This window comes from Centruroides vittatus, unplaced genomic scaffold, assembly GCF_030686945.1.
Source record: "Centruroides vittatus isolate TY-2023 unplaced genomic scaffold, ASM3068694v2 contig_875, whole genome shotgun sequence".
In the NCBI taxonomy this organism is placed as follows: Eukaryota; Metazoa; Arthropoda; class Arachnida; order Scorpiones; family Buthidae; genus Centruroides; species Centruroides vittatus.
The window spans coordinates 901,390-916,060 of record NW_027122567.1 but is presented as its reverse complement, the minus strand read 5'-3'; the positions used below and the strand labels follow the sequence as shown (position 1 = coordinate 916,060).

The following is a 14,671-nucleotide window of genomic DNA, read 5'->3' as shown; positions in this document are numbered from 1 at the left end:
TCTAGGGTAACATTAACTCCGTTTTTTATAATTAAGTAGACTATGTTTGAATAAATATTGTTCATGTAATTGATTGCCTTTTAACTATTAATATATTTAACCATTAATATACTTGAATAATAATTCTAAGCTAGTTTGGCCTGACACGCTTAAGCCAAACTAGTTTTGCTTAGGCCAAACTAGTTTGGCGTAAAATCGGGTTTTGTTGGTAACAGATATATCAAATTAAAACTGATAAATGTTTACACTATTAATAAAATATCAACTTTTATTGACAATTTTGAACGTCGGTGTTTGTTGTAAATAATAAACATCAACTTTTTACTTCTTTTAATAAAAGTTTCCAGGCTGCCAGGAGACCACTAGTGTTAAAAATTCTGGAGAGGTCATTGCAGTATAACACCATAGTGCAATCTTCTGACAGCTAGAGAAATTGTTACGTTAAAAGAAGTACAGAGCTGATATTTATTGTTGAAAACAAATACAAATGTTTGACATTGTCAATAAAAGTTGGTATTTTATTGGTTTTGGCATTTCAACATTTTAAAATTTAACATACCAGTATTGTAAACATTTATTGCTTTCAGTTTAATATATTGGCAGAGCACTATTCAAAGAGAATGATTTATTTCTTAGTGTTACTTTCTTATTCCCATTTTGATTTAAGAATTATATGATTGCTGAAATAAATACAAATTAATTAAAGCTATAAAAATTATTTTAATATATTTTAAAAAATTAAAAAACTTATTTTGGTTATGTTCATTAGGTTTCAGGGAGGTGAGGATGGGGGTGGGCTACCCCTAAAACATTATTAAAATGTATTGTCATTGCATTGGACTTAGGTATATCCTCAAAGTTTTGACCTTTTATTTTAATTAGAAGTGGGTGAAATTTGAGTTGCAAAATTTGAGAAAAGCAAGTTATTGTATTTTCTTGACCTGGGACTGGCACTGGGAGTCAATAACCACAGGGATCTAGATCCATGCAAATGAATAAGTTCCCTGGCACTTAGTTGAATCATGTTAAAATAAAATTTGCAAAATTTTGCAATTTTTGCATTGTCAGTATAAAACATATTTCATTTCAGACCATGGTAAATAAAGTACAACATTGATAAGAACAGATTTTCTAGAACAAGTTTCCATTTTAAAAAATTTGTGTGAAAATGTGCTGTTGAACATTTCTCACACATGGTATTATTCTTGGCCAGGACAATATGTCATAAAAACAACTGTCTTCTACCAGTATTTGCTGTCACAATTAGTTAAACTATTGAGAAAAATCAAATAATAAGTTGAAGAAAATAATCATATATAAGTATATTAAACCCAGCCATATAGATATATAGATCATTATAGAGAGATAGTTTAAGGTGATTATTTGGCTATGTATGAAAACAATCATTTTTGTTGTTTATGTAATAGCTTTGTTTAATTGTAGTAGTTACTTGTAGTAGTTATTTAGTAACAAAAAATAATAAAAATACAGATAGTTGTTTTTAAAATTTAGCAATAGGGAACCTAAAGCATTTTTTTTTCAGTTTTGACTAAAAAAACTACTTTAGGTATTATGGTGTATTACTTTGACCAACTGTATCTCTGTACTGAAACAAAACAAATTTTGATAGTCAAAATAATCAACTGTAAAATTAAGCACTGGGTATCAAATAGTTGCCAGCTTTTAATAAGTGCCAGGGATTTTGATCTGTGAAAATGAATAAGTGCCCAGGTGCTTATTCAAGTGCAGGAAATATGGTAGATAAAAGCATCTGTTGCACAAACTTTCAGCCTTCAAAAAGAAATTACTATTATAGAGAAAAGTTGGATGAGATGTATTTAGAAGACAATGACTTGGAGTTGAATGAAGAACTGAAGTCTGTGTTTGTAGAACATTTAACATGACTATTTACTTTGACATATACTTTTTAGAAGAGGTTGACCAATACAACTGGATCAAAGATCACTTCAATACAGAACTTTCATTAACACTCATCATTGGAGAACAAGAACAATTTATAGATAAGTCATCATACTCCATGCTGAAACTGAAATTTATTTCTTCATCAGTACTTGTGTTTTACATCTTGGTGAAGCAGGAGTATCCAGAAGTAGGTAACAGTGCCCCATAAGTTTTAATTCTTTTTGTTATATTCTAATTATATGAGGCAGATTTTCAGCATTGGCAACCATTAAAACTAAATACAGATCATCAATGAATGTTAAAAAATAAAAAAATAAAAATCACAGTTTCTAAACTTATGCACAGAATTAAAGAACTAATGATGAACAACCAAGCACATTCTTCCCACTGACTTTGTTATAAGAATAAAATGTCATAAAATTGTAAATTGGTTAGAATGTGTTAATGTTTCATTTACAAAATAAACATGATCTTATTAATTTGTGTCTGAAACTTGTTTATTACCTATACAATTTATCTCAGATATCATGGACCAAGGAATGTAAAATATGTCTGTTTAAAAGCTAAAAATATATGTTTTTTTGGTGGTAATTTTTTTTATACAAAGGAGTAAAGAGATTTACATTCAGATATGGTAGCCATAGATCAAAAAAGTTTGAAAAAGGTAGTTATACCACATTATTCTACTTTACTTACTATACAATATTTTAATAATACAGTAGAGCATCGATTATCTGAATACCGATCAACCGAAAGCATTCCAGTCAGCAAATTCAAATTTCTACTAGTGCTGTGGCACTGCAATATTTGGCTGTCTTGAGCTAGTCCAATATTATTTTTGTTGGTGTGTGTGTTTTAGCTGGCAGCACTAGCACAACTGTGAGAAGGTACTTAAGGATGTGCCAGTATTTGAATGAAGCTTTTTTCCCATCATGAGTGGCGAGTTTTTTGTACGGTTTTATGTTGATGTTGTTTCCTTCTCTGGTTATAGTTGTGTCTAGATAATTTATTGCTTTTTTACTTTCAGTATCACTTTTAAATTTTATTGTATTGCTTAGTGTGTTTGCATAGTTGCATATTATATTTTCATTGGTTATTGCTTCGTCATATATTATTATTATATCATCTACATATCTAGCCATAAAAGTTATCCCATTTGTGTTTGCTAATTTTTTATCTATTTCTGTCATGCATATTTCTGCGAGTTTCGGTCCAATTATTGTTCCCATACTAATGCCATTTTTTTGTCTATATATTTTTTCTTCTATAAAGAGGAAAAGATTGCTCAAAAAAATGCACAATAGTAAAAAATTATTTAAAGAAAAATAACTTAAACATAATCAAAGCTGATAAAACCAACCAAATTATCATTGTTAATAAAGAATGGGAAAAAAAGAAAAAATCAAAAATAGTCCAAACAGATGACTTTGTTGAACTAACCGAAGACCCAAAAGATGAAATTGAAAAATGGATGAAAAAAGAAATTACGAAACTTCACAAACAACAAAAGATAACACCAGGGGAAAAAAAACAAATACTCAACTTCAAAGACATCAGAAAACCACAACTTAAAATCCGTCTTAAAACACACAAACCAGGCGAGATATGCAGACCACTAGTGGACTTTAAGAACACAATATTATCCAACCTAGAACTGTTCATAAAGAAAAAACTAAAAATAGTCCCATACTCAACCTACTCTATAAAAAACACCGACGAACTAATAAGGAAACTAATGACGGTTAAAATGAAACCAACATACAGGTTATTAAGTCTGGACATAATCTCTATGTACCCATCAATAAAATGGGAACTCATTGAGGAAAGCCTACGCAAGATAGACATACATAACTGGCTACTATAACTAATAAAATACAGTTTTTACAATAATTACTACCATATAGAAGAAAAAATATATAGACAAAAAAATGGCATTAGTATGGGAACAATAATTGGACCGAAACTCGCAGAAATATGCATGACAGAAATAGATAAAAAATTAGCAAACACAAATGGGATAACTTTTATGGCTAGATATGTAGATGATATAATAATAATATACGACGAAGCAATAACCAATGAAAATATAATATGCAACTATGCAAACACACTAAGCAATACAATAAAATTTAAAAGTGATACTGAAAGTAAAAAAGCAATAAATTATCTAGACACAACTATAACCAGAGAAGGAAACAACATCAACATAAAACCGTACAAAAAAAGCAGCAATGTGGACAAAATCCTTAACTATAAATCGTATTGCCCCATAACTATTAAAAGAAACAACTTTATAACAGCATTGTCTAAAATATGGAACAGAACATCTAAAGTTAAAGAGAGAGAAAAACAAAAAAATGACCTAATAAATACTTTTATCCTAAACGATTACCCAAACAGATTATTAAAAAAATGGACAACTGAATTTATTAAAAACAGATTCAACGTCAAAAATAACAATGAGAATATTACACATACGTCTTTCCCCTATATTAAAGACACATATGAAAAATACAGAAAAGTCTTCAGAAAAAATGGTATTATAATAGCAGCCAAACTAAAAAATAAAATTAAAAACAGCATCAACATCAACGAAATCCAAAATGAAAACAAACTAGACGAAACAGGAGTGGTGTATGAAATAAAATGTACATGCAAAAAACCAGCAATATACATAGGAGAAACAGGAAGACAACTAAAGACCAGAATTAAAGAACATGAAGCAGCAATCAGACTCAAATATAACCAATCACCATGGACCGATCACTGCAGTAAATTCGGATGCACAATCGATAAAAAAAGTATAAAAATAATCCACAGAGAGAAGGACAACTATTTACGAAAATTCAAAGAACACTTTACAATAGTCAATAAAATCAACACAATAAATCTAAACAACGGCATGGAGGTAGACGAAGTGTGGGAGGAAATGGGGAGGGGCTTAAGAAACGCAAATAAACTAAACGAAGGACAGTTAGAAATGCCTCGGGGGACGGTGACATAAACACCTCATAACGGAATGGTCTTAAAAAAGGTTAGTACCGAATAATACTAACAATAATAAAATTTGAAATAATCCCTTACATTAATTTGTGTTAAATCAATCTAAATAATGTAATAATTATAATAATTGTAATAACTCTTTATGACTAGTCCAAAAAAACTGTAATAATCTTTTATAACTTATATATATTAAGAAACCCATCTACAATAATTAATGTAACAAATGTATTCTCTACCAATTGTAGAAATGTAACACCTGATGAGGGGTGCAAAATAAACGGAAAAGATTGCACCCGAAATGCATAGTGAAATAAAGAATAATGTGAATAAAACCCAATAGTCTTTGTCTCTGATGAAATGCGGTACAGACGAAATAACTACGGTTAAACCAACTGTGAAGTTAAATCAATTAATCTATTGAGAAAAAGAAAATTTTCAAGGGAAATTGATACTTAAACTAAGCTTTTGTTATCGGTCACTCTCGAGCTGCCATTAGGAACGTAACGAAAGTGAAAACAACATGGCGTCTTTTCATGTAAGAATGATTTTACTTCACGAGCAATTGGAGAGAGGGGACAGCAGTAACACTGATTAAATTTAATACTCTTTCTTCAACTTCAGTTAATTTTTGATTAACTGAAGGCCCACCTCCTGTTTGAAACATTGATTTTTTTTATTTGTGAAGCTTTACTTTTAATGTTTGCTTTCCAGTCACTCCATGTCTATGCAAATAATATTTACATTTAATAAGATGTATTGCATTTGACATTTAATCATAATACTAATTCTAATTTGGTTATAAGGTTTATAGAAGTAGAACTTGTGGCAAAATTAAGTTTGTCATTTTATTCTTAATGAATGAATTAAAAAATACATTAATTACATGAAGTTATATAGAAATATACAAAGAAACTTAGACATACTTTGTATAATTGTAAAATGTTAGCATTATGTAATAATAGAAATCTTTATTTTGTAGATTTTATCTAAGTTTAATGTTGGCTTTAATTCATTAGTTTTAGTAAAAAAAAAGTACATTCTATATACGTAACTTAACAGTAAACTATACACTATACATAAATGATTAGCTATCACATAAATTATAATTTTTTTAAACAAATATTTGCTTAACAGATGGGCTGACAAAATAGACCCAGACATTTTAAAACAAAACAAAACTATATCACTAGCGCTAGTACACGACAATGCTAAAAGCACGTGCTTCGCTTAGAAAATGGCGTGTTGCAGTCACGTGACAAAATACAATGTTAACGAAACTGTGATTGGTTAAAGCGTAATAGCTATCGATAGCCTGGAACCCATACGCATCTCGACCGACTACCTGTAGCGAAACCCACTTAACGTGGAGCACAGAATAGCAATTTGTCTAAGGTTCGTTAACTGCCTTTCGCTAAGGGGACTTATCAAATGTCCCATGTATCGCTCTCATTCAGTTATCAGAAGAGCTCAGAATAGGTCCCCTGATTTGTTTAATTTCCACTGTCCTAACTGACCCAGCAATGACACATTCGGAATGTCATCACAGTGTGCAAAACAAAGTCACCTAACCAAATTCCCACACCTGATGGGGATATAATGGCCATGCACTCGATCTTTGAGGCATTCTTACTCCAAGAAATCTTTTTACCTTGTGGAATACTGGACTGATCGACTCTTCATCTCCCCGAACTTTCGCCACTCCACTACCGACCATTAGTAACGAGGTAGGATGATTAACTGATTTTATGTAAACTTTCTCTTGGTCAGATAATGTGTAAGAGAATCGGACCACAGAACAGGGAAATTGTATCCCTAGAATCTATTCAAGTTATTCTTTAGTATTTGTATTCATTTGTAATCATTTTACTTTATATTAAACCCTTGTTGAATTTTAACTATGGTTGCTCTTACTCATGTATTGCCAATACCTTATTGATGACCTCACTAACCCTCCCACTCACATTATCTAGAAGAACACCATCTGATGATCCTCGGTTAAGCCTCGTGCCTCAACCCCCGGCTTCTCACAAATGAAATCAAAACTATATTTGTAAAAAGAAATTTAATATGACTCAGTAACCTAAATTTAAAAATATTTATCATATCAAAATATTCTGAGAATATGAAACATTAAATTATGTGATGGTAATAAGCATGCCACATTACATGTAAATCTTTAGCAACAGAAAAATGAAACATTTGTCAGATAAGTCTATCTCTTGTTGCACTATTGAGTCTATTGGAAAAATCTGTGCCTGCTAGATCCTGCATTTATTGACTGAAAATCACAAAGTTCAGCACAAAAAACATCACATAAAAACAAGAGATAAGCCTATCAAAATAAAGGAGAAGACTTTTTGCTCATTTTAACAGGCAATGAAAGCTTGTCTACAATTTTAAACTTGAAAATCGACTCCATACTTTGACATTTTGCCAAAGTATGGAGTGGCATCATCTGAATTTGCCAATGAAAAAAAAAAACCAAAAAAGATACTGCCCATAACCTTTGCTGATGATGCCATCAGGTCAAATATGAATATCATCTTTTGAGATATAGAAGGATGCATCCCAATTGAATTTCTGCAGGATGGGAAAATCATAAATGCTGTTTGTTATATCCAAACATTAAAAAAACTTTGTCATGCATGATATCATAAATGTCCTGGAAAAGATTATCCTGCAGTATTATAATACTCATCCCACTCTGTTCATCTCACTTTAAAAAAAAATGGAGATTATGTAGAAAAATAAATGAAGTATATAGATTAAAATGTAGTACTTGTTTTTAAACAATAAAAGCTCTTAATTCATGAAACTACTGATCATTACTGACATGACCTAAATAAAATGATTATTATCTGTATATATTATCTGTATAATTGAATGCAAGAAGAATATGATTTACAAGTATCTAAAAGATGGAAATTAATTTAATTTAATAATAAAAAGAAAATTGTTGAATGTTTTTATTTTTACATATTATAAGTGATATTTATTTCATTTTAAATAACTGATTATTATGTAAAATATACAGTCACATTATTTGTAAATTCACTTTAAATTTATTTGAAAATATTTTAGACTATTAAAGCATATTAATTTTATATTAAAAATTATTAAATGCAAATTTTCATTGTTGTATTATTATTATAATTATTTTAAAATATTTTACCTCATCTAAAAGGGCTAAATGTAAAGGTGTATGTTCTGTAGATAACTTAAAATAACTTTTTTCTGAAACAGTATAATCAACCCATTGAACCACTCCTATTGCAACTACAGGAAATCTGAAATAAAAATATTTGTATTTAAATTTAAATTAAATGAAAGTTTATATTAATACTCTATTTCAATATAATTGAAACTATTATAATTAAATGCTTACCTTATACATTGATAAAGTGTATTCAACTCAGCTATTAATTCTGAAGATCCTTTCTTTTCATTGCAAATAATATGTACTTTCTCTATGGCTTGAGTTGTGGCTTTCAGTTCATCTTTATTTAAACTTTTCCTAACATTCTAATAAAATAAAATAAGAAAACATGTTGATAGATTTATAACATAATAAAAACACAAACACAACGTCAAATTTATTATACAATTGAAAATAAAGTTCAATAATCATTAATATTACTGTAAAAATTTTATTATTAATAGTATGTTTATCTTTTTTTTTTTTAGGCTACATGATCGCCCAGAAAACAATTCCTTTAAAACATAGAAATAATCCAATTAAAAATATAAAAATTTGTAAAAATTGGAATTGGTGACCTTACGACGCCTTTGAATTCATCCTTGACTTCCAGTCGGGAGTTCTGGATCCTTATATCCACGTGAAAAGTTGCGCTGTTTAATGTAGATTATCCTGATCCCTCTGGCGGCGATTTCTTTTAAAACTATTTAATTTTAGTTTTTTCGCTGGATGAGAAATTTTTTATATAAATAAAAAAGACGTAGTCATTTCCAAAACTTGGTCAATCACCGTTTATTTCGTTAAAATGTTCTAGAATAAAGATTCGGACGATCCGACCTTCCTTTTTAGGCTACATGATCGCCCAGAAATTTTAAAAATATCGCCCAGTAAATCACAAATATCCAATTTTTACAAATTTTTATATTTTTAATTGGATTATTTCTATGTTTTAAAGGAATTGTTTTCTGGGCGATCATGTAGCCTAAAAAGGAAGGTCGGATCGTCCGAATCTTTATTCTAGAACATTTTAACGAAATAAACGGTGATTGACCAAGTTTTGGAAACGACTACGTCTTTTTTATTTATATAAAAAATTTCTCATCCAGCGAAAAAACTAAAATTAAATAGTTTTAAAAGAAATCGCCGCCAGAGGGATCAGGATAATCTACATTAAACAGCGCAACTTTTCACGTGGATATAAGGATCCAGAACTCCCGACTGGAAGTCAAGGATGAATTCAAAGGCGTCGTAAGGTCACCAATTCCAATTTTTACAAATTTTTATATTTTTAATTGGATTATTTCTATGTTTTAAAGGAATTGTTTTCTGGGCGATCATGTAGCCTAAAAAGGAAGGTCGGATCGTCCGAATCTTTATTCTAGAACATTTTAACGAAATAAACGGTGATTGACCAAGTTTTGGAAACGACTACGTCTTTTTTATTTATATAGTATGTTTATCTGTTTTTATATCAGTTATTAAATATAAAATTACACATTGCATCTGATCAGTTCTATTTGATTTATCAATTTTTGCACAATTTGTTATTTTTTGAAAATTAATTTTTACATAATCTTTTAATAGGATTTTCATTCTAAAGGTAGCATTTAAACTGTCAAAAAATTTTCATTTCTAACTAATATTGAAGTGAAAATTAAATTTTTCTAAATTGTAACTTATTCTACTTGTAATTTGATTTTAACTTTCAACAATTGTCATGAGTAACACCATGTGCCTTTGTGATTACAAGTTATTTCCAAATAATCCCCATTAAGAACTGGAAAGTATCAACAATTAATGTAAGATTTCAATTGTAAGACTAATGAATAAGATATGATATCAAACTATGCTATCAGATCAAACTTTTTACAAGTAATTAGATTTTTAATAAAAATTACTATCTTTAAAATTAACTATATAAATACCAAATTAAGATTTCAATTTAAAATTAATTATACTTGACTGTAATATTTGGATCATCAGAGTGGATAGTTCAAAAGAATTGCTAATTTTATAATTATCTAAAATTTTTCCATTCAGCACTATGGATTTCATTAATAAACGACTGAACAATTATATAGAATGTTGCAACCAGAAAACTTTAAGTTCATATTTTCTATATTTAACTTACATATTAAAATTATAGTAAATTATAATGAGATTATTATTTAGCACTAGTTCAAAAACTGCATGAAAGTGGAAGCTATCCAAACAGCAGACAAGAAAAGAATACTAAAACTGCCGACTTCAATTCAGAAATAAAAAGAGAACAAAAAATAAAAGAATAGATAGAGATTTAGCATGTTAATTAAGAGAACAAGCCATTAAATAATACAATAGTTATTTATATTTTGAAAATTTCAATAAATTTATTGAACTAGGCATTTACATATAAAAGATTAATAATAATAGAGAATATTCATTCAGAAAATATTTCTGTTAGAGAAAAACTATAAAAATTAGTTTTAAAAATACAGCATAATTATTTATTAATAAAATATTTTCAATATTTTATACTATGGATAAAATTTTTATAACATACAAATATTATATGTAATAAAATTACCTTAAACGAATACTTTCAATTTGCTAGTGTTTCACTACTAAATAATAAGAACTAATATTTTTTTATATTCAATTTTTGTTCTCTGTTAAATTAAATTTAAATGAAATTTTACATAATTATTACTTAAAATAAAGATAGACCTGATAAATGGCCAAAATGTATTAGTTTGAAAGTCATTGCTAAGAAAATAAAGGATTGGATTCACATAAAAATTATTATTTATGTCTTTAATGAAAGTTTAAAAATCTGCATTTAAATATTTATATAAATTTATCATTTATGTATCTGCAAATTTATCCCATTTAACGTAATTTATAAATTTCCCTATTTAATTAATTTCTCTATTAAACTGATTTTGTTTTTATAAATTTGTTTTAAAAACTATATCCAAATTGCAGTTTTATGTTTGAATCAACTGCAAAGACCATTTTACCGAATTCAAAAAAAAAAAAAAAATTTAGAAATTTTCTATTTGACAACTAAACATTAACAAAAATGATATTTAATTGACAATCATATCGATTTACATTTAAATTAAATTAATAACTGATTTCTAACCTTTTTATAAATTTCATGCACACTAGCAGCATAGGCAAACAAATAAATATATTTTGGTTTGTGTTCTGGATTTAATTTAGTTCCAGGTTTAAAAAGAGCATCCATAAGCAAATCTAAAAAAGAAAAATAAGAAATATAGCAAATTTTAAAATAAATTTCCAGTTACAAGATTAAAATAATAACTAAAATTTCTAAATATTAGCATTACATGAACTGTGAAGGAATAGAATATAATATACATTGATAAAGCATAACATACAGAACATACATACATTTAGAGCTATAAGTATATTTGTCTGAATGTTTTTCATGTTTACATCTATCAAAAACCTTCAAAAATAATGGAATTGAAACAAAATATTTAAAATTATTATTTTACATTAATCTTAAAAGCCTGCAATGAAGGTAATATGCTAAAATATTCAAACAAAAGATGTCATAATCTTTAATTGTATTATTACTAGGAAATATAGTTATAGAAATAAAATATAATAGCTATGTTTTCTTAAAATGCAGACTACATCTAAAATCTATAATATGAGTTAGAAAGAGCTTAGTGTGAAATTTTTATAAGTTAAAGTGTTTAAAAAATGATTAACAGTTTTGTAACATTATCCCATTATCACTACAGATTTCTGAACATAGTTACAAGATGTATTATAACATATTTATAATTCCTGTAAGGAAACTTTACAGATGATTTATTAAAATCAATAATAAAGTTTAATTTTTGTTATTTTCTTATTTCTATTTCTGCTCACTCAAATTTTCATCTACTATTTAACAGAAATGAGAAATATCTTAAACATTCAGTACATCAACTGATTAAATTCATTGATTCAATTTAATAAATTATAGTATGAATACTTAACTGAATTATGCAATATTCTGTATCTAATTAGCTACAATCTAAATATTTGCTTAAGTAGACATACTAAAGTTTCATCTAAGTAACAAACATATAGAATAACTTACAAATTGAAAACAAATAATTATAAAAATATCAGAAAATCAGCACAATCTAAATTAAAATAAAAGTACTGCTGTCTTAAAGTGTAGTTATAAAAATCATAGAGATTAGCTAATCATTCTTTTACCACATGAAATAAATTATGATTCATGAAAATTTATGGGTAAAATTTAGTTGAAGAATTCTATATAAACTGAAGTGCCAAAAAATAAGATAGCAAGAGTAATGCATAGCTTCTCCTTTCAACCTAATAACAATACCTACTTGATATGCCATGGAGTTGACAAGATGCTGAAACAAATGTGTGTATGTAGTCATCCAGGTATTTTGGATGACAATCCATAATTCTATCATGTTGGCTAGAGATACCAAGTCTGAATGGGCATCATACAGACTTGGTATCTCTGAAACTGTTATTGGTTGTAAAGAGTCTTATTTTATCATTATCCCAGTGTGGTATGCAGATGTGTAATGGAAACTTGTAAAGACAGACTCTACTAATATAAGGATTTAAGTGAGTTTTGACAGAATACATTTCATACCATTAACCTGTATGACTACTTGTTAGCATGAGGGGTCCATAGCTTCATACAGTCTCCTTCAAACACATACCCAACCATCTGTTCAAAAAAAGCTAAAAATGGCACTCATCTGACCCCACAACACAACACAACACAACACTAATCATTCACAGTCTAGTGTCAATGTTGTTTGGCCTAGGCAAGATGCAGGTGCATTGTACATTGTCCAGGTGTAAGCAATCATACACATTTAGGTCAATGACTATTGAACCTCATGGAATTGAATGTCTGCTGTACATTCCACTGGTTGATAAATCAACAGACACCAGCATTGAAATAAAACCAAATATGTCTTAATGTTGTCTGCTGTTCAGTGATTACAAGCATGTAAAGCAGTCTGTTTATAATTCTTGAAAATGTGCTTGGTAAAAATCCAAAAGTGGTGGCCATCTTGGAAATAGAATGTCAATATTTCTTGCACTTACTATTTGCTCTGAATCAAAGGTGAAAGAGTGACAAATCATGTGGCATCGCTATATCTGCTGGTTTACTACACAATCAATAGTCAAGCCTGTGGCAGAGATATTTTTTTCCGTAAAAAGGAGGTAAGACACAATGTACTGCTATTACTAATTTTTTTGGCACTTTAGGTCTTTATTAATTTAAAAAACAGAGTCATTTTTAAAGAATATCAATATTAGATAATTTATTACAATGAAAACCAGTATTTAAAATTATAATTTATATATATTTAAAGAATAATTTGGCTGCAATTTGAAAAAATTGTAACATATAAATTCCCACTGTCATCCATCTGTCTGCCTTCCTTAATCTCGAGAACGAAGTTAGATAGACAAAATCTAAGAAAAGACACAGAAAGCTTAGGGTAGCAGGCCCTGATTAACTATAATACTAGTACTGTATATAACTATATACAAACTTCCAAAAACCAGAAATCATGTTATTTCAATTCAAAAATTTTTCCCTAAAAGGAGCTAGATAGATAACCATCATGACTCTATTGTTAAAGGAAAAGTATGATGTACAGGAGCAAGACACTACTATTTTGAGGTGGATAGCATATATTTTAAATTAAATAAATTCAAAATATGATTAAAAATTGCAACCCAGCATTGTGACGATGTCATAATAAATAATTGCTTATTATTATATGGATTTCTATTATTAATAGTTATTTTATAAAGAATAAAAGTAACCAATTTTTTCACACTTTTAAGATTGTAGTTAGTAAAATTTTCTTCATTCATCTAGCATGGTTTTTTAATTTCTTGAAGCAAATAAATGATTAAAGAAAATCAACATTGTTTAATTCTTGTAAGAAACAGTCTTAAAAAGCTGGACTAAAATAATGATTATTCATCAAAATAAGAAATTGTTCTTGAGCATTAATGCAAATAAAGTGAATTTATAGGTTCATGATCACTAATTATTATAAGTGATATTCATTTTCTCCTTAAAGATAACAATAACATACTTAGAACAATGTTTTTAATAATAATGATCTGAGGGTCATTAATATGTCAAACTATTGCTCTAAGAAACAAAAGATTGAATCTAGGCAAGCAACTCCTCAGAAGTTTTTGTGGACAGTCTGTCCCTGGTATATCAGACCTGTCTCTCACCACTCAGCTGTCCCCATTATAAGCCTAATTTAGATAGATAATACAATCTAATATGATAAAAGTATATCCAATGTTATTCTTAAAGATCAAAATTTTATACTTTATTTGTAAATATGTTTCTTTCAAATAAAACAACTTAAGATGAAATAAATATAAATTATAATACATCTTGTCTATATGTGTAGACATAATTTATTAATATAAATGCTTATAATTTAAATTCATATTTATATATATGCACTTTTTGCTCCTGTAACCTTAACTGTATAAAAACAATTGAATACAATGTAT

General features: G+C 28.2%; 1 protein-coding gene across 1 annotated transcript in view; it reads right to left on the bottom strand.

Moving 5' to 3' along the window:
• Positions 1 to 14,671, bottom strand: part of TH1 (negative elongation factor complex member TH1) — a 47,997-nt gene that overhangs the window by 15,315 nt on the left and 18,011 nt on the right. Inside the window, exons 10-12 of the mRNA XM_067279576.1 lie at positions 11,247 to 11,359; positions 8,312 to 8,448; positions 8,099 to 8,213 (exon numbers count right to left, since the gene is read on the bottom strand). Of these exons, the coding sequence (XP_067135677.1) occupies positions 8,099 to 8,213; positions 8,312 to 8,448; positions 11,247 to 11,359 (365 nt within the window). The remainder of the gene's footprint in view (positions 1 to 8,098; positions 8,214 to 8,311; positions 8,449 to 11,246; positions 11,360 to 14,671) is intronic.